The sequence below is a fragment of the Haemaphysalis longicornis genome, unplaced genomic scaffold (assembly GCF_048455015.1).
Source record: "Haemaphysalis longicornis isolate Haplotype H1 unplaced genomic scaffold, Haemaphysalis longicornis Haplotype H1 scaffold_267, whole genome shotgun sequence".
In the NCBI taxonomy this organism is placed as follows: Eukaryota; Metazoa; Arthropoda; class Arachnida; order Ixodida; family Ixodidae; genus Haemaphysalis; species Haemaphysalis longicornis.
The window spans coordinates 179,421-202,563 of record NW_027526324.1 but is presented as its reverse complement, the minus strand read 5'-3'; the positions used below and the strand labels follow the sequence as shown (position 1 = coordinate 202,563).

General features: G+C 45.9%; 2 protein-coding genes across 2 annotated transcripts in view; both read right to left on the bottom strand.

Moving 5' to 3' along the window:
• The window catches only part of LOC144172902 (uncharacterized), a 121,951-nt gene that overhangs the window by 93,463 nt on the left and 5,345 nt on the right, over window positions 1-23,143 (bottom strand). The window contains 8 exon segments of the mRNA XM_077701494.1: window positions 2,156-2,212; window positions 2,296-2,309; window positions 3,722-3,800; window positions 9,518-9,607; window positions 12,693-12,781; window positions 14,107-14,267; window positions 15,801-15,882; window positions 18,839-18,913. Of these exon segments, the coding sequence (XP_077557620.1) occupies window positions 2,156-2,212; window positions 2,296-2,309; window positions 3,722-3,800; window positions 9,518-9,607; window positions 12,693-12,781; window positions 14,107-14,267; window positions 15,801-15,882; window positions 18,839-18,913 (647 nt within the window).
• LOC144172900 (uncharacterized) lies at window positions 4,094-5,810 on the bottom strand. Its single transcript, XM_077701491.1, has 2 exons — window positions 5,723-5,810; window positions 4,094-5,251 (listed from the first exon to the last, which is right to left on the bottom strand). Exons 1-2 carry the CDS (start codon window positions 5,808-5,810, stop codon window positions 4,164-4,166), a joined length of 1,176 nt encoding a protein of 391 aa, XP_077557617.1. The 3' UTR covers window positions 4,094-4,163.

Below are 23,143 nucleotides of genomic sequence, written 5' to 3'. Positions count from 1 at the left end.
GTTGCACATTAACCTCTAAAAAAATGAAAACTAAAAAACATTGTGTTGTAAAAAAAAAATTCTAAAACTGTCACGACCTCGTCCATTCATTTGGGAATGCAAAGCACTTCGAACAAGTTTTCTATCGTGTTTTATAAGCCGCTCAAGCTCGGTACAAGCGGAACAGAAAGAAAATTTCATACATAAAAAAGTTATCAAAATATTAACTTCAAATTTTTATGGTGTTATCACAGAAGCATTTCCAGTTGCTGTGCCAATTTTCATCAAAATCCACAAATAAATAAAAAAGTTGATTTTGAAAGCCACGTCCCCCCTTAACACGTTTAAAATAAAACGCACACTGCGATGACGCTCACTGTAATAACGTCCCAAAACTTAGCGTTGCACATTGTGTCGCAGGTTGTTGGCCCAATGAGCCGGGATTGTTCTCAAACCACTCCCGTGCGGCCTGAGCCATGCACAGCGGACTGCCTCGCACGCAGCGCTTTTTACACCGCTACAGACACCCTGAAACGAATGGAATGTTGCCTCGCAATCAGCACCGTATACCTGTGTTTATTTAGAAAGTAGCTGTTTCAAGCAGAACTACGGGCTTTTAGGCCGCTACTGATGCTGGCGCGCATGCTGCCACGGGGGCCTGATCACCGTCTCGTCCGCCATTGCCGTTTTCCGCAGCGCCACCTGTAGGGGCTGGAAAGAGCGGATACTCGAAGTGGTGCACTCGGAGGCGAGTCTGCCCTCGTCAGTTTTTTTATGTAATAAAAAACTCGGGTTCAGTGAAGTTCGGCTTTTATTATTCCCATGCATGCATCGTTCCCGTTCCGTTCGGTGAAAAAGGTAAGAAATGCCTCAAGTAGGGGTTGTTCCCCATCCATTGTGTGCAATCTGCCGGTAACCGTGCGCAGTCCAACTGGTCTAACTTTCGATTTTACAGCTAACCGTCATCAGATTATTTCATTACATCTGTTTCAATGACCAGAATAAAATCGCTAAAAATGTGGAATCTGCCTTGAGGGAACGTCAGGCAGCGATCCTATTTGTTTGACGAACGGTTTCGGGAAAACCTGCCTCGTCGTGAGGGGATTTAAAAGAGCCTAGCTAATGCTGATGGGCACGACTGATGTTTTATAGCTGGTTTATAATTGCGCCTAGTTATATCCTTGCGTTATTTGCTCAGCTCATCTTGCGTCTTTACACGCTTGACCACATGCGCTAGGCCTTTTCGAAGTGCCGGTGCTAAGTTTTGGAAACGGCGTTTACGCGATTCTTTGCCCTCGCGCGAACACTGTGCAGAGGTGCTGCAGGCGTGTAGAAAGAACAAAGTGTATGTACTATGCATGCAATATCGGTCAAAGTACCCACTGTGGGGCTCATAGCCCCCCCCCCCCCCCCCCCCCCCCCCGTCGGATACTGCATACTTCGGCTACAGCGGACGTTTTTTTCCGGATTCAGAGGGTCCGTTGTAACGGGCGTAGACTGTATAAGGCAGAAAATCAATACATAAATGATATTTGCAGTGTTCTCCTATCAAAAAATTTGTGGGTGCTTGGTTTCTGCCATAGCAAATGAAATACTACACCAACGGCAGAAAACCGTCGCCTGCTGTTGCCCGTGCTCCTTGCGGCGTTTAAGAAATCAAATGGCAACAGTAACAAAGGTTCCACTAGGTGGGATCCTTGTTCCACTTGGAACGTCCGTGGAGGAGGGCAACGCGGTTCTATAAGCGTTGGAGTGGGGTGCCTCGATTCACGCGCGTCTCCGCCGTAAGGCAGCGCTGGCATCAAGGCACCCGGCCTGGAGCCGTGGAACGTGGTAAATCTAAACTGACTTGAGAAAACCTCTAGTGTGTTACCTTGGGAGGAGTGCGACGGAAGAGGAGCAGCATGAGAGGTGAGCGGGAACGAGAAGGGAGGCATTTAGCACCTCGCAGGGGTGCCAGCTGACTACTGTCTTTCGTTGACATTTGCAACGAAAGGAGCAGATACGCGGCCATTGTTTTTACATGCAATGCCTCAAGAGTGGCAGAGGAGTTGGGCAAAGAGGCAACAGGACTATATTTGGGCGTGGGAGGGGGATCCATTGCGCGCGTGTGTGGTTAGCCGAGGCATCTCGGGAGCGGCCGCGAAAGGCATACAAAAAGGAGCCGGACACTCACGGCTACTGTGGGAGGTGTCCAGAATGTTGTGATGGTGGCTTTTCTTCGGCTTGGCACCTGGGGGAGGAAGAGGGGCGAGCCAAGACAGAGGGAGTGCGGTGAGAGGAGCTCAGCTCACCGCGGGCCACGTTTCCACCTACCCGTCTGTTCCAACCTGCGAGACAAGGCACGGCGGATTCACCACACTGGCAGGGCCATCAACTGAAATGCAGTAAAGTGACACACATCGATTGTGCAACGACTCAATCTAGAGTTTCTGATCTGAAGTTGCCAGCCTGAAGCAACAAGTGCCCCATATCGGCACCAATGGCCCAGCATCTTCCCCTCCTGCCATTATTTTGGGCAGTCCCCGGGGTGGCACATCTGCTCAAGTATCCCTCCACCGTGAAAACAGTGTGACCTATGTGAGAAACATAACCTCTCGCATCTACTGCATCGAAAATAGAGATGAAAGCTAAGCATACATAAAAGACAAAAATAACAGTTTTTAAAGACGATAGTCTTTCTTGGGCTACTTAAACGCAGAAATTTTGGACTGTCTGTCCGTCTGTAACTCGATTCAGCCTCCCGGCCAAAGTGACACACAAACTGCACAATAGGTTTATATACCCACAGCCTAATCTAATAAGTCCGGTGTCAATGTTCATACTTGTCAACATTGTTGAACAAGAAAGAGACATCACACAAATGTGAGGCAGAAAATCAATACGCAAGTTATATTTGCAGTGTTCCTTTATAAAAAATTCATGGATGCTTGATTTTTGCGATAGCAAATGAAATATTACAATCACCTGCAGAAAAAAAAAAAAACCTCACTCCGTCGCCTGCTGTCACCCGCGCCACTATAACTTCTGGCGGCATTTTAAGAAATCGAGCGGCAACAGCTACAAAAGGTTCCACTAGATCGGTTCCACGTTCCGCTTGGAACGCGCATGGACAGTGGCAACGTGGTTCTATAAACGTTGATGTAGGGTGCCTCAATTCAAGCATGTCTGTGCCGTACGGCAGTGCTGGCACTGAGGCACCCGGCCTGGAGCAGTAGAACGTAATAAATCTAAAGTGACTGAATTGAGCAAACCTCTAGAGTGTTTACCTTGGGATGAGCGCGACGGGAGAGAAACAGCATGAGAGGTGAGCGGGAAAGGGAAGGGAGGCATTTACTTAGCAAATGTCCACGAAAAACTAGCGTCTTTCGTCCACATTTTGAAAGACTATCATCTTTCGTAGACACTTGCAACGAAAGGTGCGGATATGTGGCCATTTTTTCTCCTGACACTTCCCTCTCTGGCGCAAGCCTTCAGACAGCCTTGCAGGCTGTTGGAGAGCCTGCTAGTGGTGTAACTGACGTGAAGTTTAGAACTCTATTGAAATGCTGGCAAATGTGGAGAGCGAATGAAGATGTACATCGAGCTACAAACGACACAGTGCAAGCCCAAGCAGCCCCCACTCCCCCCCTCGAGGTAAAAAAAAAACAGCCTCACATGGGCCAATGACAGTGCACAGTGGCCATACACGATGCCATTGCAAAAATGCTTCTCAACAGGCACAAGTTTGCGCACCACCCACCTGTCCGGCTTGGCGAGCAGCTTGTCGAGCCTGGCCAGGTAGAACTGCTCGCTCTCGGAGCTCGGGAAGTCCTCGTCCTCTGCGTGTGTACAAACACAGGGCGGAGATGCAGGGCTTGATTATCCCACGCCACACATGCAACGCTCAGACCCTGCTGAGGCCACTGCGACAAACTTTGGTCACGACAGCCGATGGACAAACGTCAAAACGAGACCCCCCGCAAATAAAGCATCATGGACCACAGGTAAGAAAGCAGAAGAAAGCAGCTGCGTAGAAAACAATGACCCCGCCACATGTCTAATGCAGAAAGCACAGCTCAGAAAGGGTCGAGATAGAAACTTTCAGTACTCATCACAAGAGAGAGAGAGAGAGAATTAACTTTTATTTGCACCCGTCTAAAATGACGAGGGAGAGGGCATTAGCCTAGACCCCCGTTCACCCCCTAACCGTCGGCCGGAATCCCTTGGGATTCGGCGGCGGTCAGGGCCAGACCGATGACTTTGCGTTGCTCTTCTGCTTTATGGTTGAGTAATAAGATCTCCCAGGATTCCACATTTCTGTTCGGGTCATTATAGAAAGGGCATGTCCAGACCATGTGGGCTAGGTCCGCAATGTTATTGCAGTGAGTGCACTTAGAAGTAAAGACTTCCGGGTGCCATTTGCTGTATAGTTGAGGGTTTGGAAACACCCCGGTTTGCAATTTCCTCCACATGACTTCCTCTTTTTTGCTGAGCTGTTTATCCGCCGCTGGATAGATCTTGCGACCGAGCTTATAATGAGAAATTATTTCTTGGAATGTCGTTAGTTCGTCACGTGAAGGAAGGGGTTCCTCGCGTGGAGGCGTTGAGTCAGCTGCGATCGACCGGTAAGTGAGGCCTCGGGCGGTCGCATGCGCCTTCTCGTTCCCCCGCAGACCCTGGTGGGCCGGGCACCATATCAGTGAAATTTGATCTGCTGATACTTGACCTTCTCTGAGAATTTTGGCGGCTGCAGCAGAGACCCTGCCCATATCATAATTCCTAATGGCTGCCTTAGAGTCACTAACAACCACCCTTGTACCGGTTTGTGCTATTGCTAGAGCAATAGCAACTTCTTCTGCCTCAGTTGCATTTGTGTTTTTGACGGTGCAGCACGAGACCGGGTCTCCACTCTCACGAACTACTACCGCTGTGTGTGCGGTCTTGTTATTGTCGTATTCGGCAGCGTCCGTGTATAGCACATCAGACCTCCCTTCAAATTTGGCCTGCAAGGCGATAGCCCTATTTTTTCGTCTGCTTTTGTGAAATACCGGGTGCATGTTTTTAGGCAGCGGTATAATCATGAGTCTATTCCTAGTTGGTCTAGGTACGATATCAGTCTGCTTGGAACACTGAGACGGTTCGAATCCCAGGCGCTCCATGATGTTCCTTCCAGTTTTACTTCTCAAAAGTCTTTGATGCTGAGACACCGTGGCAGCTTCTATAAGCTCATCCAGAGTGTTTGATACACCTAGTCTTAGAAGCTTTACCGTCGGGGTGTTCGGAGGAAGACCTAGTGCGGTTTTGATCCCTTTCCTGAGTATGATTTCAATTTTATCTTTCTCTGTTTTACAAAGTTTGAGATAGGGTGCAACGAATACTATACGACTTATGATGAAAGCCTGAACCAATCTCAAGAGATTGGCCTCCCTCATCCCCACATGCTTGTTAGAAATGCGCTTAAGTAACCGGCACGTCTGGCTGGTACTCGCTTCAAGTCTCCTGATAGTTTCAGTGTTTTTGCCATTTGTTTGTATGCGCAGCCCTAGGACTCTAATAGTGTCTACGGTCGGAATGGCATTTCCATTCACTCGTAAAGCAATGTCGTAGCTCTTGGAAGGGGGACTGTTCCTTTTCCTCTTTGGAGATGGTAGAAAAAGAGCCTCTGATTTTTCTGCCGAGCATTTCAACCCGATCGGCTCAAGATATTTTTCTATTGTATCTATGGCCTTCTGAAGTGTACTTTCAATTTGGCCGTCGCTACCCCTGTTCACCCACAGCGTCAAGTCGTCCGCATATATGGTGTAATTCAGGTTTGTTATTTCGTCCAGCCGCCCTGGAAGCCCGATCATCGCTACATTAAGGAGGGACGCGGGTCTTAGAATGGCCAAAAATCGCGAAAAAATGTGTTTTGAGAAAAATACATTTTTGAAGCCTTTGTAACTTCAAGAACCTACTCTAAAAGTTTCACCGCTGAATTCGATCGTAAAGGGTCCGAAAATCAACTTTGTAAACATGACGGCGACCCCAAATTGTCGAAAATCGGGAAAGAAATGCTTGAACTTCGCGCGCGCGCGCCATGCGCGAAGGAGACGACTGGCGGCAGCCATCTTGGACGCGTTTTGAAGGTTGTTTCTTTGTGCGTATTTTGCGATATCTCAAAATGGCGTAGCACGGCGAGGGCCCTCGCTCTCGCCGTTTTTCGAAAGGTCACTTACGAGCCCCTGATTGGCCGGACCGCGCGCGCGCGAGACGAGCCCCTCATATCACGTCTCTGATTGGGCGCCGCGGCGAACCCGGTGCCTTTTGCGTTTGTATTTTCGTTTTTCTTTCCTCGCGTTCGCCTCCACGGTAGTTTATCTCATCGTGTCTTTTTCTCTCTGCTGCTGCAATTTGGTGCAACGTGTTCTTTTTCGTGCTACAATACCGGGAGATGTTCGCATCAAAAAAACTACGCGTCAAGCGTACGGGAAGCGGCGGAAACGCGCGTGGAACGGGGGGGCGACATCGCCTGTTGCGTCTGAGACAGAAGATTTTCGGAATCTCCGGCCCTGGCAAGTTGCAGTGCTTCAGGCGTCGGCGAACCGTCATCCGGCTCCTCGAGTGCCAATCAGAACCGCATCGACACCTTGTATTACACCGCTGGTGAATCTGCCGAGCGTGCTAAACATGCGGCAGATGTGAAGAAGCGTTTGGCGTCGCAGTCGGCGATAGGGCGCAAGTTCAAACTTTTGGACAGAACCAGCGAGCGAAAGCTCGGAAAGTGGCACGGAATTCGTCATCGTGGACTTGAACGTGATAAATTCGTGATAATCATTGCATTCGTATTGAATTGCTCTAGCAGGTGATGCTATTTGTACAACCCTAGGGTTGATCACAAAATTGCAATATCCAGCTACGGCCCTGCAGTTTTTAGTTTTGAGGGATCCCTCTCCCCCTTCCGCGGTGTTTTTTTATCTTGCAGTTGAGTTATGATGATAAGACTGGTATCATTGCATTTGTATTGAATTGCTCCAGCAGGTGATGCTATTTGTACAACCCTAGTATTGATCACAAAATAGCAATATCCAGCTACGGCCATGCAGTTTTTTTGTTTTGAGATATCCCTCTCCCCCTTACGGGGCGTTTTTTTTATCTTGCAGTTGAGTTATGATGATAAGACTGGTATCATTGCATTCGTATGGAATTGCTCTAGCAGGGGATGCTATTTGTACAACCCTAGTGTTGATCACAAAATTGCAATATCCAGCTACAGCCCTGCAGTTTTTAGTTTTGAGGGACCCCTCTCCCCCTTACGGGGTGTTTTTTTATCTTGCAGTTGAGTTATGATGATAAGACTGGTACCATTGCATTCGCATTGAATTGCTCTAGCAGGAGATGCTATTTGTACAACCCTAGTGTTGATCACAAAATTGCAATATCCAGCTACGGCCATGCAGTTTTTAGTTTTGAGGGATGCCTTTCCCCCTTACGGGGTGTTTTTTTATCTTGCAGTTGAGCTATGATGATAAGACTGGTATCATTGCATTCGTATTGAATTGCTCTAGCAGGTGAAGCTATTTGTACAGCCCTAGCGTTGATTAGAAATTTCAATTCACCTACGTCTTTGCTTTAGTTTTGAAAAGCATAACGGAATAATGTAACTTTTTCATTGGCTGCTGTGCTTTAGCATTACAGGTAGCAGAACAGACTGCAGTATGTGATGCGTGGGCTTGTATGTAGTTTTCAGAGGCACTGGAATAAACTGGGAAATAGTAAATCTGGTTTCCGGTTTATTAGTAGAAAATCTACTTTTTCTCAACCGTTTTCAGAGATTATGCTTGGCTTTACGCTGAATGTTTTACGCTTATTTTTGTGGTACAGGCACATACTTAGTGTGCTTTTCTTCATGAAGAACTGAGCTACACAGTGATGCCATTTTTGTTATTGTAGCTGTGCTGTAACAAAAGTTACCATGATCGGAAACTTCAAATGCATTTTTCTGAGTTTCCTTTTTTGCGAGACCGTGCTCCGCCTTACGGGGGGTTTTGTTATGTTGCTCTTGAGCTAGGATGGCAAGACTGGTATCATTGTATTCGTATTGAATTGATCTAGCAGGCTATGCTATTTTTATCACTCTGACGCTGTTCACCTATAAGCAAAATTGAGTAATGACGAAATAATTTTATAGAAATTGTTGGTATAAAATGTTCACTTTTTTCATACTTTGCAAAAGCTTTTGAAATGAATAAAAATAGCATAGCCTGGCAGAGTGGACCTTTGGCATTATGTCCATATAATTCATCTTTGAGCTTGATAAAGCGAAATAGCTCTAAACCCCCGTAAGAAATGCCTCAATAAATTCATTTCACATCACTGTATTTCTTCAACAAATTCTGCTATGTTAAAACCAATTACATATTTGAAATCAGCATAAAAAACTGCTCAAGACTGCCAATTTTCATCAAGCTGGCACTAAAAATAAAAAAAAATTGTCCAAAGACCCACCTCCCCCCTTAAACAAGGTCGGAGAGAGGACGGACCCTTGCGGTGTCCCTCTATTACCCAATTTAATATTTTCGAGCGACTCTCCCCCCAAGCTGACGTTTGCAGTCCGATTGGAGAGAAAATCCCTTACGTAGTTATACGTCTTCACGCCTACGTTTAGCACGCCAAGGTTCTCGAGTATTGCTGCGTGTTTTACATTATCAAACGCTTTCGAGACGTCCAGACCCACAATTACCCTAGTATCAACAGTCTTTCTGTCGATAACCTGCTCTTTCAGCTGCAGCATGACATCGCATACCGACAGGTGTGATCTGAAGCCTATCATAGTATCAGGATACAGGTTTTGATCTTCCATGAATCTATTCAGTCTAGTTTGGATTACGTGCTCCATCAATTTTCCAACACAAGATGTGATGGAAATTGGTCGGAGGTGCTCAAAGCTTAGCTTCTTCCCTGGCTTCGGAATCAAGACCAAGTTCGCAGATTTCCACTCTTGCGGTATCTCTCCCTTGTCCCAGCATTTTTGCATATACGTTGTTAGATTACTAATGGAGCAGTCATCAAGATTCCTGAGCATCCTGTTGCTGATTTTATCCGGCCCGGCAGCCGTTTTGGTTCTGAGGCGGTTGATTTCAGCCCTCACTTCCGCCACCGTGATGGGACTGTCCAAGTCCGGGTTTTCCGAGCCCGCGTACTCAGGGAGACTCTCAACTCCAGCACAACTGAGGTATCGATCCCTAACCTCCGTTAGCAGTTTCTTCGTCGGACCTTCATATTTATACACGAGCTTTTGAAGCTGCTGTCGAGCCTCCGACTTGGTTTTCTCTGGATCTAATAGATGTCGGAGTAGCCGCCATGTCCTGACAAGCAACACGTATTTATTTAATAGTGGACCAGGTGGAGCTACTTCTCCCAAGAATCTTGCCAGTGCAATGCTTTTCAAGTACAATATGAAAAGAAAGGCCTACTGATGCATTCATTTTGTCACAGAACTCTCTCGCCAAATTGCGTTGACACTAGCGACAGTTACCCACCAGGTTCCCAAACTTTGTGGTTCAGAAACTCTACGCACCGACAGAGAGGGGCGTCCACATGAGGGGCTCCTGACGGCGTTCCTCCTCCTCTTGCCACAGTGCTGCCAAGCCCGGGTTCAGCGCCGCCTCTGCATACACGCATGGATACCACCAAGTTAATGACACCCATGTTCACCCAGGCTTTCCGGGAACCCACGTTCCTGTTGGCAGCCCTGTCAACTGAACGATGCCAGGGAATTTTTAGTCAAACGACCGTACTCAGCCAATTCCCCAGTCCAATGCCACATTTCACATAACTCCCAGGTCCCGTGGAGGGGAACACTAAAGCGTACAGGTTCAATGACTGCTGCACTTTACACAACATGTACTTTAGCACAGTTCTAATTGCCAGCACCTGCTCATGCTTCATATAAAATACAATGGAACCCCGCTGATACGTCCTCCCCTAAAATTACGACGACGACCTGCTTCTTACGATGGATTACCGCGGTCCCAGTGATCCCTGTAGAAAGAATGCATTAAAAACCCCGATTGTACAACGCTTGGCCTCACGTAGTCCACTTTATATAACGGACCTTGGTGGGGATAAACCGGCGTTTTTTCCATCTTTTAAGCCACTTCACTGCCTCGACACGTCCTTTATTTGTTCTTAACCCCCATTTGACACTGGTTGATGTGCGAAGGTCCGCAGGCGGGCCAGACCCCTTGCTGAAGGGACGCAAGCAAGCAGAAGGGTACTGGCAAGCGGGAGTAAACCTTCGACGGTCCCACGTGGCAGCAGAACGGCAACGCGCCAACCGCGAGGAGTCGAAGCCCAGGTGGCCGGCGGACAGTGAAAACACATACACAACGCAAACCCCACGGCGATGACTGAACACCCACTTTCTTCGCCCACTCGCGTGCTCTCCACACCTCAATCTGCTCCCTCCTTATCAGTGTCTTTCAAGGCCGCATTGTCGCTCTGTTTCTTTCTTTGCCACCTTTTTTTTTTTTTCCACGGCCGCCTTGAACTAACGTTCGTTTCGCTTGGCCTTGGCAGTTTCCCACACTCGCCTTTTCCCCCTCTCAATTTGCTCGACCACGTCAGCCTTATATTGCACACGTGAGGTGCAGGGCTGGCGGGCACAAAGTAGGTGTTTTATTTTTACAAGCTTTAGATTACAGTTATGGTTTCGCAAATTAAGCGAGACCACTCAATATAGCAGTTTAGGCAGGGAAACTGGTCTTAAAACAACTTCTTTTAATTTCCAAGTAAACTTTGTGAAACTTGTCAGTCTTGCGGCTTTTTCCCCACTGATCTCAAATATGCCATTATTTTTTTCAGTTGGTAAATTAGTTCTCCAAGATAATTAGAGATAATTAGCCATTTTCGGTGGAACAACAGACACAACAGCGCTGATCATAAAACTGTAATCATTATATTTTTCAATACCACGAACCCTGGTGAATGCAACAATCGAAGCAGTTTTTTGATGCATCGCTTGGAACAAACTTTACAGCTCATTAAACTTCAGACTTAGTGTTCGGATAGGCACTCAAAATAGTTCCTTGCCACTGGTGCCACCAAGGTTTAATGAGCTGTAAAATTAGTTCCAAGTGATGCATAAAAAAACTGCTTCGATTGTTGCATTCACCAGGGTTCGTGGTATTGAAAAATATAAAGATAACTGTTTTATGACCAACACTGTTTTGTCTATTGTTCCACCAAAAATGGCTAATTATCTCTAATTATCTTGAGAACTAATTGACCAACTGAAAAAATAATGGCATAGTTGAAATAAGTGGGAAAAAAGCAGCAAGTCTGACAAGTTTCACAAGGTTTACTTGAAAATGAAAGAAGTTGTTTTAAGACTAGTGTCTCCCCTTAGGGGGGGGACATTTTTGTTATTGTTTAACCTATGTGCTTGAGATTTACACATTGAGTGTATTTTAACATCCTGAGCACAAATATGCAGACAGTTTTCGTCTATGAGGTGTAAGTTTAAAGTAGTGCAACATGTTATGCCACTCCATTTCAGGCAGTTTTTTCATTATTTACCTATGAAATACTCTAATAGCTTTTATCCCTTTGTGCTCCAGAAGGACCATGGAGTGCAACTATACCACAGCAGCAATTTTAGCATTGTCTCTGCAATTGCTTTTAACTACATAAATGCCAGGTCATCAATTACCAATGTTTTTGTAAAACTAACTGCGTAAAATCTTGTGCCATCAAAAAGAAATTCTATACTATTGTGGTTTTATTGCACTGTTCAGTTCATAAGCTTTCGAATTCAGCAAAAATGATACAAATCGAACCAGTACATCCCAAGATATAGTACCCGACAGCTGATTGTGTGAGAAAAAAAAATTGGTTCTGAGAAAACAGGGCACAAAGTTTGGAAACGTAGGTAAAATTGGTCATTTAGTTGACTTCAAAAGGCAACAGCTTTGTGAATACTTATGATACAGCTATTATATTTTGCAGGTACATTCTTTGGGACCTGTAGACTGCAAATAAAATTAATACAGGAAATTGACTTTTTGGAAAATTTTCGGTGTTCAAGACCAGTGTTCCCCCTGAGTTCTTTCTTTCCGAGTCAAGTTCTTAGCCCAACTGTCACGTGAGACCGTCTACCAGGCCAAGCATTTACCCGTGCCCCAATTATACGACGCTTTCACGCGGCCCCTTGAAAGTCCTATTATCAGGGTTCCACTGTATATCCACACAATAAAACAAGCTTTTCCTGAACACCAAGACTACAATTCAAGGGGCATGCCAGAATGATCAAGCAGGGTATGGGCACACTTATGACAATTGATGTTTCTTGTAAGAGCAATTCATATTTCAAATACAGAACTGGTTGAGGGCACCCTACCCAACTCGTTCTTACAAGTGAATGAGTGTCACCATAAAGCCTGCTACCGCTCCAGAGTCTTACGTTTACCGCAATGACCCAAAAACGCTCTAGCCCAACTTGAGGGCAAGCAAAGCTCACCATTCCCTATTAAGGCTCCTAGAACCACCAGGTGCATGTCGAAACTAGGGAGCGGGGCAAGCAAGCCACAAGTACAGCTGTGTGCACCACATCATCCAAAGGCAACAAACAAGGCACGAGTTGAGGCAGGCAACACGCAACGGCTGAACGGCCACGACACCTGACAGCCTGCCACGGCCCTAGTAAAAAAAACTCGCTGTCGCTGAAGAGTAAGCAGTCAAGAAGGGAGGCCCACCTGTCTCCTGGGCATTGAGGATGTCCCGAGCACAGCAGTCCAGCTCCAACTCACACACTGCCTGCTTTTCCAGGTCGCCAAAAAGCTCCCTGCACGCAGGCACACGCAAACACTGACATGGCTGCAACACTTTTGTTAGAGGAAGAGAACGAGAACTATATTTACAATGTATTTTATACAAAACGTGACCACTGGTCATCATTTGACCTTATTCTCCTCTTTCACCTGTCTTTAAGAGTGAACTCAGAGTTTACTCTGAGTAAACTAAAAATTTACTCCAAGAGCAAACAGAGTTTGTTTACTCTGTTTTTAACAAAGAGTAAACAAACTTTACTCTTTGTTTTTGCGAGAGTAAAGTTTCAACATACACACTGCCTCCAAGGAGCGGACAGCCCAATTTCCTGTTTGCTGAAGGGTGTGACCAGCACTGCTTTCAGAAGACACTTGTGGTAATTAGTGGGTTAATTTTAGTTGATAGAATGTAATGCCTGGTTTACAGACGGCCTCCCTTGTTCTCGAATGTAGCGCAATGTTACCCCATGATTCCATTCAACCACATGAGGAGCATCATCTTGTGAAGAAAAGGATGTCCCGCCACTCTCTCATATCCATCAATGCCTCTTCGACTTCCCTTTCTTCTTCGTCATCATAGCCATACTGTTCAAGAGGATACAGTGGCCTGCCCCCCTTTTCTTTTTTAGTTTCTCGCATAAAAGAAGAAAAAAAATCAGCATTTACAAAGCATGTTTGTCACATGCTTGTTTATCACGCATGTTATCACATGCATGTTTATCACATAGCACAACAATGGCACGGGTGCAAACGTACACAAAGCAGACATCAACATAGCTTCCTCAAGCGCCGTAAAAAAGTCCCCAGAACAACACACAGACCCTACCTGCAAATCAAAAAGGCAGTCGTGTTTTGCCATCTGCTGTAAGCCTTTCAAGCTTGATAGCACAAGATGTAAAAGGATCGAAAATTGGGCAAGTTGGTACTGGTTATGCATCTTGAAATTCAGCGCGATAAACAAACACGACAAGGCGGCAGGAGACGACAGGAATATGACAGGAATACGACAGGAAAGAAGATGACATTACAACACTATACAGCGCAGTCCGGTCGTCTTCTTTACCTCCTGTCGTTGCCTCTTGTGCTACAGTTCAAGATGCATAGCACAAGATGTGTCACCAAGTGCTTCATCCAACCATCCCTGACATTGGGTGACGCAATTTGTATGCTTGCGCATTTCTCACTGCACCTGGTTACATCTGCATTGTGTAGCATTCACTGGTAATTCAACGGAACCATTTAGAGGAACAGAATGTAGCTGCTCAGCCATTCCAGAAGTGGGGATAGGTGAATTCTTCGCAATCCTAGGGGGCAAAGGGGAACTGCAGGGGATTCCTCTTACGGGGGCAGGCTGTGGAGGTCCCAGAGGCGGCCCGCTGTGCCGCTGTGTCGGGCCCCGCCCCCCTCGCCCCCGCCGCTGGGCTTCCAGCAGGTGGGCCGCCGAAACTTGAAGGGGTCCACCCGCACCAGGCCCATGCCGTGCAGGTTGTGGTCCACCATGAACTGCAACAGCAGGGGATGAGGCAGGTGGGAAGGGGAGGGCCTCAACAACACCCACTCAAAGCTGGCCACTTTGTGGACAGCCACAGCAGTGCAGTCACGACTGCATGGTCAGGAGATAATGCAGCAACGTTTTCTCACAGCATAAAGTATAAATAGTTCTGCTTAAGGGGTCTAAACCATTGTGGAAGTTGCACGCAATAGCACTGCTTGGCAAACGCGCTTTCACCAGTGCAAAACTGCACTCACCCCCCTGTTTAAAAAAACAGCATACCGCTAGGGCAGCATGCTACACAGATGCTGCCATGCTTATCAGTCCAACTTTGCACGTGTAACGTTGCCCATCGTGTCAGCTCAGAACAGCAAAACAGCCACTTTGCTGTCGCTCTACCCTGCCCTTCCCCGCTTGCTAGCCTTCGGTGACTGTCTGCCTGACAGCACCACCTCACGAAAACTATACGAAACGATTTACAGGGTTTGCCCAGCCTTCACAAGGTGGCAGCCCTGCATCTCCACACTTTAAGCCCAGAGGAGGCCCAGTTTCTCGACTGATCCGTGATGCTAGCGCACGCCAGTGAACATGCTTCAGGCGTGCCTACTGCTTCCACTGGAAAGCAGCTGATGCATCAGGCAATGTTACACAGGCGGCGTTGACGGCCACACTTTGCCGCGTCCTGAAACAAGCGTTCCTTGCTGCAGGGATCACGAGGACTGTACCGCAAACCTTGCGCACGCTGTACGATTTTCTTGTATTAAGACTTTGCACCATTTTTCATTTCATTTCATTTATTTGCTCCTTAAAGGCCCAAAGGCATTACATAAGGGGGGGCTTGCGCCAAGGTATAATACATACAGCGAAAACAACAACAACAAGACTATAATAAAAAGCAACATCAGTTTGGAATAGTGAAACTATTGTAAACATAATTGCTGGAGAGAGAGAGAGAGAATAAAAACAAAAGAAGAGAACGCGACAACGAAATTTTCACAATTGATTCGGCAGGGGTACCACGTGAAGGCTGAAAGGTTCGCCGTTTCAAGTTTTTTGCGAAATATTTTTCGGTTAGGGCATGAAGCTATGTCATGTTTTGTCCCGCATTAGCCCCACCGAGCAGATGCCAAAGCCGTGCCTTCATCTGTCACGTTCCTTTTTTTTGAACGCGCTGCCACAATGCAGGCGATGAGGCGCACCACAGTGGAGGGCTCTAATTAATTCTCACTACCCATGGATCTTTATAACGTGCGTCGAAATGTCGTACTCATGGGCGTTCTTGCTTTTCGCCTCCATCAGGAAAGTGGCCACCGTGGTTGGGAATCGAACCTGCGTCCTCATGCTATATATCACGTTGGGGCCAGCAAGGAGGTGCCTTTGTGACGCAGCAACAATGAGTTCTGTTCAGGCACTCTTCGCCAAGAACAGAGAAACGACTTCACTAGTGCTGCAGTGTTCCATCCAGCTTCATGTTGCCATTACATGCTTTCTACACTGTAAACTAATCCGTCTTCACACTGGGGTGGGCATGGAAGGGAACGCACCTGGAGGGTGAACGGGACGTGTGCTTCGTGGGGCTGCATCACGCGCTTCAGCACCAGCCCAGACAGCAGCAGCTCAGACACCCTGCGTGCAAACACAGCAAGTACAGCACACATCAGCAGCTACCTCTTCCCAAAGGATAAATGCCTTCCAGCATTCTGCAGTCTCAAACAGTCTAGGCAGAAACACTTGATGGATGATCAAAAAGTACCTGCAGTGCTACCCAGCTGCAGTAACTTTGCATACTAACTAGAGGGCGGTGGTCAATGGGCAACCACTAATACAGTCATGGACAACTGAAACGCAAATACGAAGATATGAACCAGAACCCATAAAACCAAATATGGATTTCGGATATCAAAGAAAGGCCCGCTAGTAACATATTCCGAAAGACACAATTTCAAACTTTGTTGCTCTAATAAAGCCACGGGACAATCTGACTTGCACGGCAAGAAATTGCACTATTTGTGTGCTCTGGTGCATACTTTAGTGTTCGCATTTCATCAGTTCATGACTGTACACGTGCTTTGCCTTGGTACTGCAGTCAAACCTGAATATAATGAACTCGGATAGAACGAATTATTCTTCATAGCAAACACTCAAAGTTCTTTTACCATTACGCATGTAAAATATATTTGCTATAACGGAAAAAGCACTGGATATATCGAACTCTGAGCGTGCGCAATTGTTCGCCAAAAGCCCACCAACGCACTTCTTACACCGGCTGCGCCAAGCCTCCGGGCCACTGTGCCGACCGCCCACGCTTCTGTCATGCGCACGAGCGGCAGCAATCCGTGCCTTTTTCCTGCCTCGCATTGGAGCACTCCTATTCGACAGCTTCCTGCCACGTGATCAAGTAGTTGCGAGCAGCTCTGGACACATCGCGCTTGAGGAAAGAAAAAAAAAGAAAAAGAAAAACGGCCAGAACTGCTGTGCTGCTCTCACAACTCCAACAATCCGGCCGCTCCTATGTATCCCCCATTTCTCCGTGCCCTCGCAACCCAGCGCTTCATAGCAAAATGACTACAAAGCAGCAGCAAGCCCTGCTGCCTTCTGACAAACTTGAAATACTCCTTTAATGCGCTTTAAATCAACTCTTCACGTCATGTATAACGAACTTGATACTGGAGCTTGTTATAAGTGGGTTCGGTTATATCGAACCACTTCATATAGCAAAAAAATCGCTTTGAATCACGCTGTTCGTTATAAGCGGGTTTGACTGTAGTCCGTACAGTGCCAGCTGGGCTCCACTACAAGTTCCGTTCTATTGTTCTTCCCGTATTCCAGCTTATCAAGTGCTTGCAAATTCCTATATGCAAACACTCAAAGCATTCAAAGCGGGCACTCTTCTTGCTGTCAGCTACCTTTCCACCAGCTTTCGAACACAGGGGTGAGACAGCTTAACGAGATTTGGGAGCAGTTTTTGGAGCAGCGAAATCTTGATTTTGGAGCAGAAGAACCTTGATTTGGAGCAGGAGAAGACATTTATTATGTCACCTTAAGAGCCTAAAAATTGAATTTTTGGCAACTCGGGTGGCAAAAATGCACTTTTTAATCGGTTCTATACGTACATAACATTGAAACAGCCTTTCAATAAAATTTTTTCTACCAGAGTATCACAAGGTACGAACTGCACTACCTTTTTACTAGCCATTTTTAAATTCTTAGGCTCTGTGCATAGATAGCGTGGAGTGCCGTTGAAAATATTGAATTGAAAAACTAAGCACTCGCAAGTAATTTTTAATAGCATGTGAATGCCAAAATTATTATTTTTTTTAATCCGCAGACTCGGCTTTGCGCGCAAGTGTAAGAGCCACGACAAAAGTTGCGGAAAGCGAGGTGACAGTCGTCGCACCCCACCAGCCCTCTCATATCAATCCTCAAGGTGCCCGTTCACTACGATCGCAATTTTAGTAACGTTGGTATGTTTCGCCACCACTCTTCTGGCAATAGATTTCACTTCAGATAGATGAACCATTATTACTAGCATGCAATAATAGCCCGTGCCGCTATCGGCGAACCTTGCTTGAACATTTTGCGGCGATGTGCCTGCGTCGCCACTTCTGCAGTGTCGATCGCCCCATTCCCGCCGTTCGCAAGCTCGCTGTGACAGGTATCAGTAACTAAGCGTTTTAAAAAACCGCAATGAGTCCAAAATTTCACTTCAGGCACGCACCGCGCCTCACACTCAAGGCCGACATGAATTCCCGTCTTTCGAGTCGAACAACTTCCCGCAACAGATCAAATGACTAAATGTAAACGCAGCCACCCCCATAACCAAAACCATGGTAGAAATGGGCGTGAACAACGTGCCTCTGCCTGAACCACGAGCAACTGCTTCGCCCAGCAGCCATGTTTTCCAATCTTCAGCACACCAAGATGGAGGCGCCCAATAATGTAGTTCTGGAGATACGGGGCATTTTTTTCATCAGCTCGCCCAAATAGTTTGTCACCTCAGCACACATAAGTGTTTTTCTACAGGACTTTGCAATGATTTTCGGTGGGAAAAAACACACATTATATAACATGTGCAACCCGACATTGTGACTTTCGAAAAAAATACCACGGGGACAATTTTATGTGGGTTTTATTATTGGATGATCAATCAATTAAACCTTTACAAACAGCATCACCTTGGGTTGCGGAAAAATTAGGCCATCTGTAAGCATTTTCCCCCACCGAAACTGACGGGAGCGTTAAAATCCTTGGCACTGAGACTGTTTTGGAGCAGTCTGGCGCAATTTTTGCAATTTTCAAGCTTTTGGAGCAGCCCGGCGCAGGAAAACAAATTTGTATCAAAACTGCGCAATATGCGCAGCTGTCTCACCCCTGTGAACAGCACGCACTTGCCCAGTGACTCGTCCCAACAGCCGCACATTGCGCTTCATTTGGGCCCCCACCCATGTGCCATGATGAGAGCCTGTTCACCTAGAAATACGTTGCGACAACCGTTAAAAGTCAAGTGTAACCCAGTGTAACCCTGGAACTGGCAGCGAACACAGTGCAGGAGGCTATGCATAATAAAACGGGGGGCACTCACTTGGCCACGTGCAGGGGGTTGTAGAGGAAGATGCGCAGGAAGGTCTGCTCCCGGTCGTGGAATCCGTACAGCGGCCTGCACGTCCATACGCACACGCACGCACGTAGCAATCAATCAATCAATCAATAAACTTTCTGATGGTGATGATGTTTGGAATTGTCCGGCGCAAGGCCAGCTAGGGCAAAGAGCGCCAAACAAAGGTGATTATGAAGGGGTTAATAGCGCACAAAGACGACGACACACAAGGAAGAGATGACAGGACAAGCGCTGATCCTGTCCTGTCATGTCCAAGTGCTTGTCCCGTCCTCTCTTCCTTGTGTGTCGTCGTCTTTGTGCACTGTTAACCCCTTTGTGATGCTACACCAACTAGCCCACCAAGCCATCCTTGTGAAAAGGTGATTAACCAGAGATGAAACAGCAGGCTCTAATAAAAGCTGATGGCTGGTGTAGAGGGCCAGTTTTTGATTATGTATGACAAGAAATGAGGTGCAAAAATTCGACTTCTGATAAATACTCAAAAATGAGCCCGATAGAAATCACGGGGTCGTCACCCAAAAACAACAGAGGTCTTGGCGATCCAGTGAGCAGGTGGGAGTGTGTTATATGTGTGTGGCCTATACGTAAGCAATCAACTTTCTATTTAGCCTTCTTTTCACAAAAACAGTGCTGGAACAAGAACAAAAAGCTGCGTACAGAAGCTTGACAAGGTCCTTGCCCTTTGTTTTGGCAATGGTTACAGTGTTTGATGTTACAGCAGACTCTCGATAAACGCAACTTCAAGGGACCGAAAAAATTAGTTCCGTTTAACACGAGTTCCGTTTACCGAGATAGATGTGCAAATGTGCAAATTTATGTGCGTGCACACTCGTAAGGGCATTTCATGGAACTCTAAGCACTAGAAGGTGAATGTAGCGGGTAGTTTTTCAGAAAGCAAGAAAACTACAAGATGCTTAGGCGGAGCATTCACAAAGTTGATTTGGCAACAATGAGTCGCTGTGCACTACAAAATGCATCAATTATTTTTGTTTGAGTCCTTGCAACTGCATTTTCACGGAGGCTAGAGGCCGGAACTTCGCGAGTGCTTACGATCCACCGAATTTAGAAGACGGCAACGTCGTAATGAAGCACGAATAGCACCACGATGGCGCGAACGAGGCGGCAGGAACTGAGCCCTGTAAACCTCGGCGTCTTGAATCGAGACTGAACGACTGGAACAAGAACTGCGATGTTGCATTCGTTGCGCTAACACGGCTAACCACTTACGAGAAGAGGCTTACGAGGCCAACGAGGCTAAAAAAAAACATGGAGGAAGAAAAACAAAAACGAAACAGCCGGAACCGTAAAAAGCTGATTCTCATGCCGAGGGTTACACAAGAAGTTCCGATTCTAGTTCCGTTTACACGGTGATGCAGAAATTTTAGTTCCGATTACCGGAAGTTTTTTTACGTTATCTGAATACAAAACCAACCAACTTACCGGCTACTGTTCCGTTTAAGCGGCAATTCCGTTTAAGCGATTTCTGTTTATCGAGATTCTACTGTATATGCATATGCTATACAGCTTTCCGACTATGCGTACATGAAACACAGTAGTATTACAACAGACATGTAGGAGAGACTGCTGTATGGATACTATTATCCACTCCACAGCTAACACAATAGTGGTATGAAACACAATGGTATTACGAAACACAATAGTAGTGCAATCAATAGACATGCAGCCGACATTGCTGCATCGATACAATGTTATGCACACCATAGTTAGAGTTACAACCACATACGTTCCACATACGTTCCACATAATACAGCGATAATTCTCAAAATATCAACCACAGAAAACTGGATTCGCGAAAGTCACAGCCTGGGTCAGAGGCATATACATTTGGGTCACAGAAATACAACCCAATAATAAATACACAAACGAAAAAAGATTTTTTTTAACCAGTTCGAGGCAAGGCCTCCATTCTTACACAGACGTGATTTCAATTGTTTCCCGGAGACATTACTCAAGCCTATGCCATTGTTGTGTAATTTATTCAACAAACACAGTACACGAAACTGCAGTCTGTAGTTTGGACGCGGGAAAAGTTATGACATGTTTCTCTCCAGGAATTTATACAACGGTTTCTTTCGGTTACATAGACTTATAAAAGTATTATTGTTGTATTGAAAATATTTTTTGCATTTTAGGATAATGTTAGTTTCATAGAAGTGCTGGACCAGAACTTCAATAAAGCTGTAAAATATTTTGTAATTATGCGCATCATATGGTGCGTTAGCAACATTTTGGATGGCTCTTATCCGCAGTATACTTGTATGTTGGTTTGTGATGTTCCCTGTACAAGATTGCAATAACCCAAGCGAGAGGAAAATAATGCATGATAAATTAAAGGCTTAATCTTGGAGGGTAACACCTGTCGAAATTCGCCCAGTATACCACAAGTCCTCGCCACAGAACCAGCAGTGCACTCAATATGGTCACCCCAGGTTAAATGCTTATCAAAGATTACCCTAACACTTTATCCTCTTTCAACAACTGTATGTCCTCGAATCCAAGATATAATCTAATATTTTGGTTATTACATTTTGTGATGGCACAAATATAACCGCTTTTGCTTTCACCCCATTTGCTTCCAAAGAATTGATTGTACTCCATTTCAATAACTGACTCAAGGCATCACCAGCTAAATTTTCTAGACAATAACATCACTCGACTGGAAAAGCGTACCCGCATCATCTGCATAAACTATGAAATGCACATGCTTAGTAATATTGACGATATCATTTATATAAACATTAAAAAAAATGGGACCAAGAATGCTTCCCTGCTGGACACCTTGCGCTATTGTTTTTGCATTGTCAATTGTTCAGATTTGATGGAGATGCATTGCTTTCTATGCATTAGATACGACCGCAAAGGTTCGAGTGAAACGCCGCGAAATCGGTAATGTTCCAGCCTAGCAAAGAGTTAAATGGTTATTCCTATCAAATGCTTCAGAAAAATCGACAAATATGCCTGATGTTCGTTTTTTATCCTCAAAGCTGTTTAAAACAAACTCCTTTTGCGCTAACAAAGCTAACTCTGTTGAAATTCCTTGTCGGAATCCAAATTGTTGTGCTGATATAATACAATGCTCTTCACAAAATGAGGTGATCCATTTGTAAAAAATATTTTCTAGCCTTTCGGATATAGCACGCAGCACCGAGGTAGCAACATGGACTGGTAGCAGCATAGACTGAGCTCGAACTGACCTCACGAAGGCAGAAAATAGAACGCCATTCATTATAGACGTCCCTTGTGAGTGCTGCACTACTCAAGAACCAGTGCAAGACATGCGGCGAGACCATAAAAAAAAATCCCAGCAGACACTGAGCGCCTGGAGAGATAGCGTGACAACAAACAGAAGCCCCCGTCTATTGAAGACTCATTTCACCCCTCTAGCAGGTGCAACACCATGTGGAGGGGCCTTCAAGATCAGTGGCTTTGCACTCCATCATTTTCGTGTCACCATACACAGTACGTCAAAACAATACTACTATTATTTGGGCAGCAGAGTAGCTCACAAAGTATGAAAAAACTGGCAACTGCTACCCACTGCTAGTGTTGTCACGCTACTATAGAAGCCTGGCTTTCCTCCTCGAAATTTCGAAGGCAATCGGATGATGCCTGTGGTAGCATCACAGCTTTTGGATTCCTACGATAGCACGATGGCCGGCAGGACTGCTTGGTTTCTTGTAAACAAAGGGGAGAAGGTGACGGCGGAAATCCTAAAAATTTTGTGCAGCAGCTTTTGTGAGAAAGGCTTCTCTTTCCAAGTTATTTCCCTCACCTTACACAAAAAGAGAGGGCCATAACCTCACAAACAGATAAACACACTTCCCACCAAACCGCTTCCTCTACCCAGGTTCTTCACTGAAAAGACACTTCTTTCGTGATGTTTTCACCATCCAGCAAATCACTAACACATGTCGTGGCTGAAAAGTGAGCGCGCTTAGAGCATAATTTGTGCCAAAGCAAGCATGATCAGGCAATGGACTTTGAGGGGAAAAAAAGCCCCCGCCCAAATGTCTCCTTGCATTCCAAAGAACAGACAAAGCAAAAAACATGTACACTACCTAACTGAGCAGTGATTTGCAACATGCTTGTTACTCCCGTGCAGTGCACACTGATGATGTAAAACTGCACCCGTTCCAAAAGTCTGGGGTGTTGATGCACCAAAGCTACACCAGGACTACAAGGTGCTGCACAGTGGAAGGGGGGCTACAAATTCAGACTAACCCGAGTATGTTTATTCTGCGCCATAAT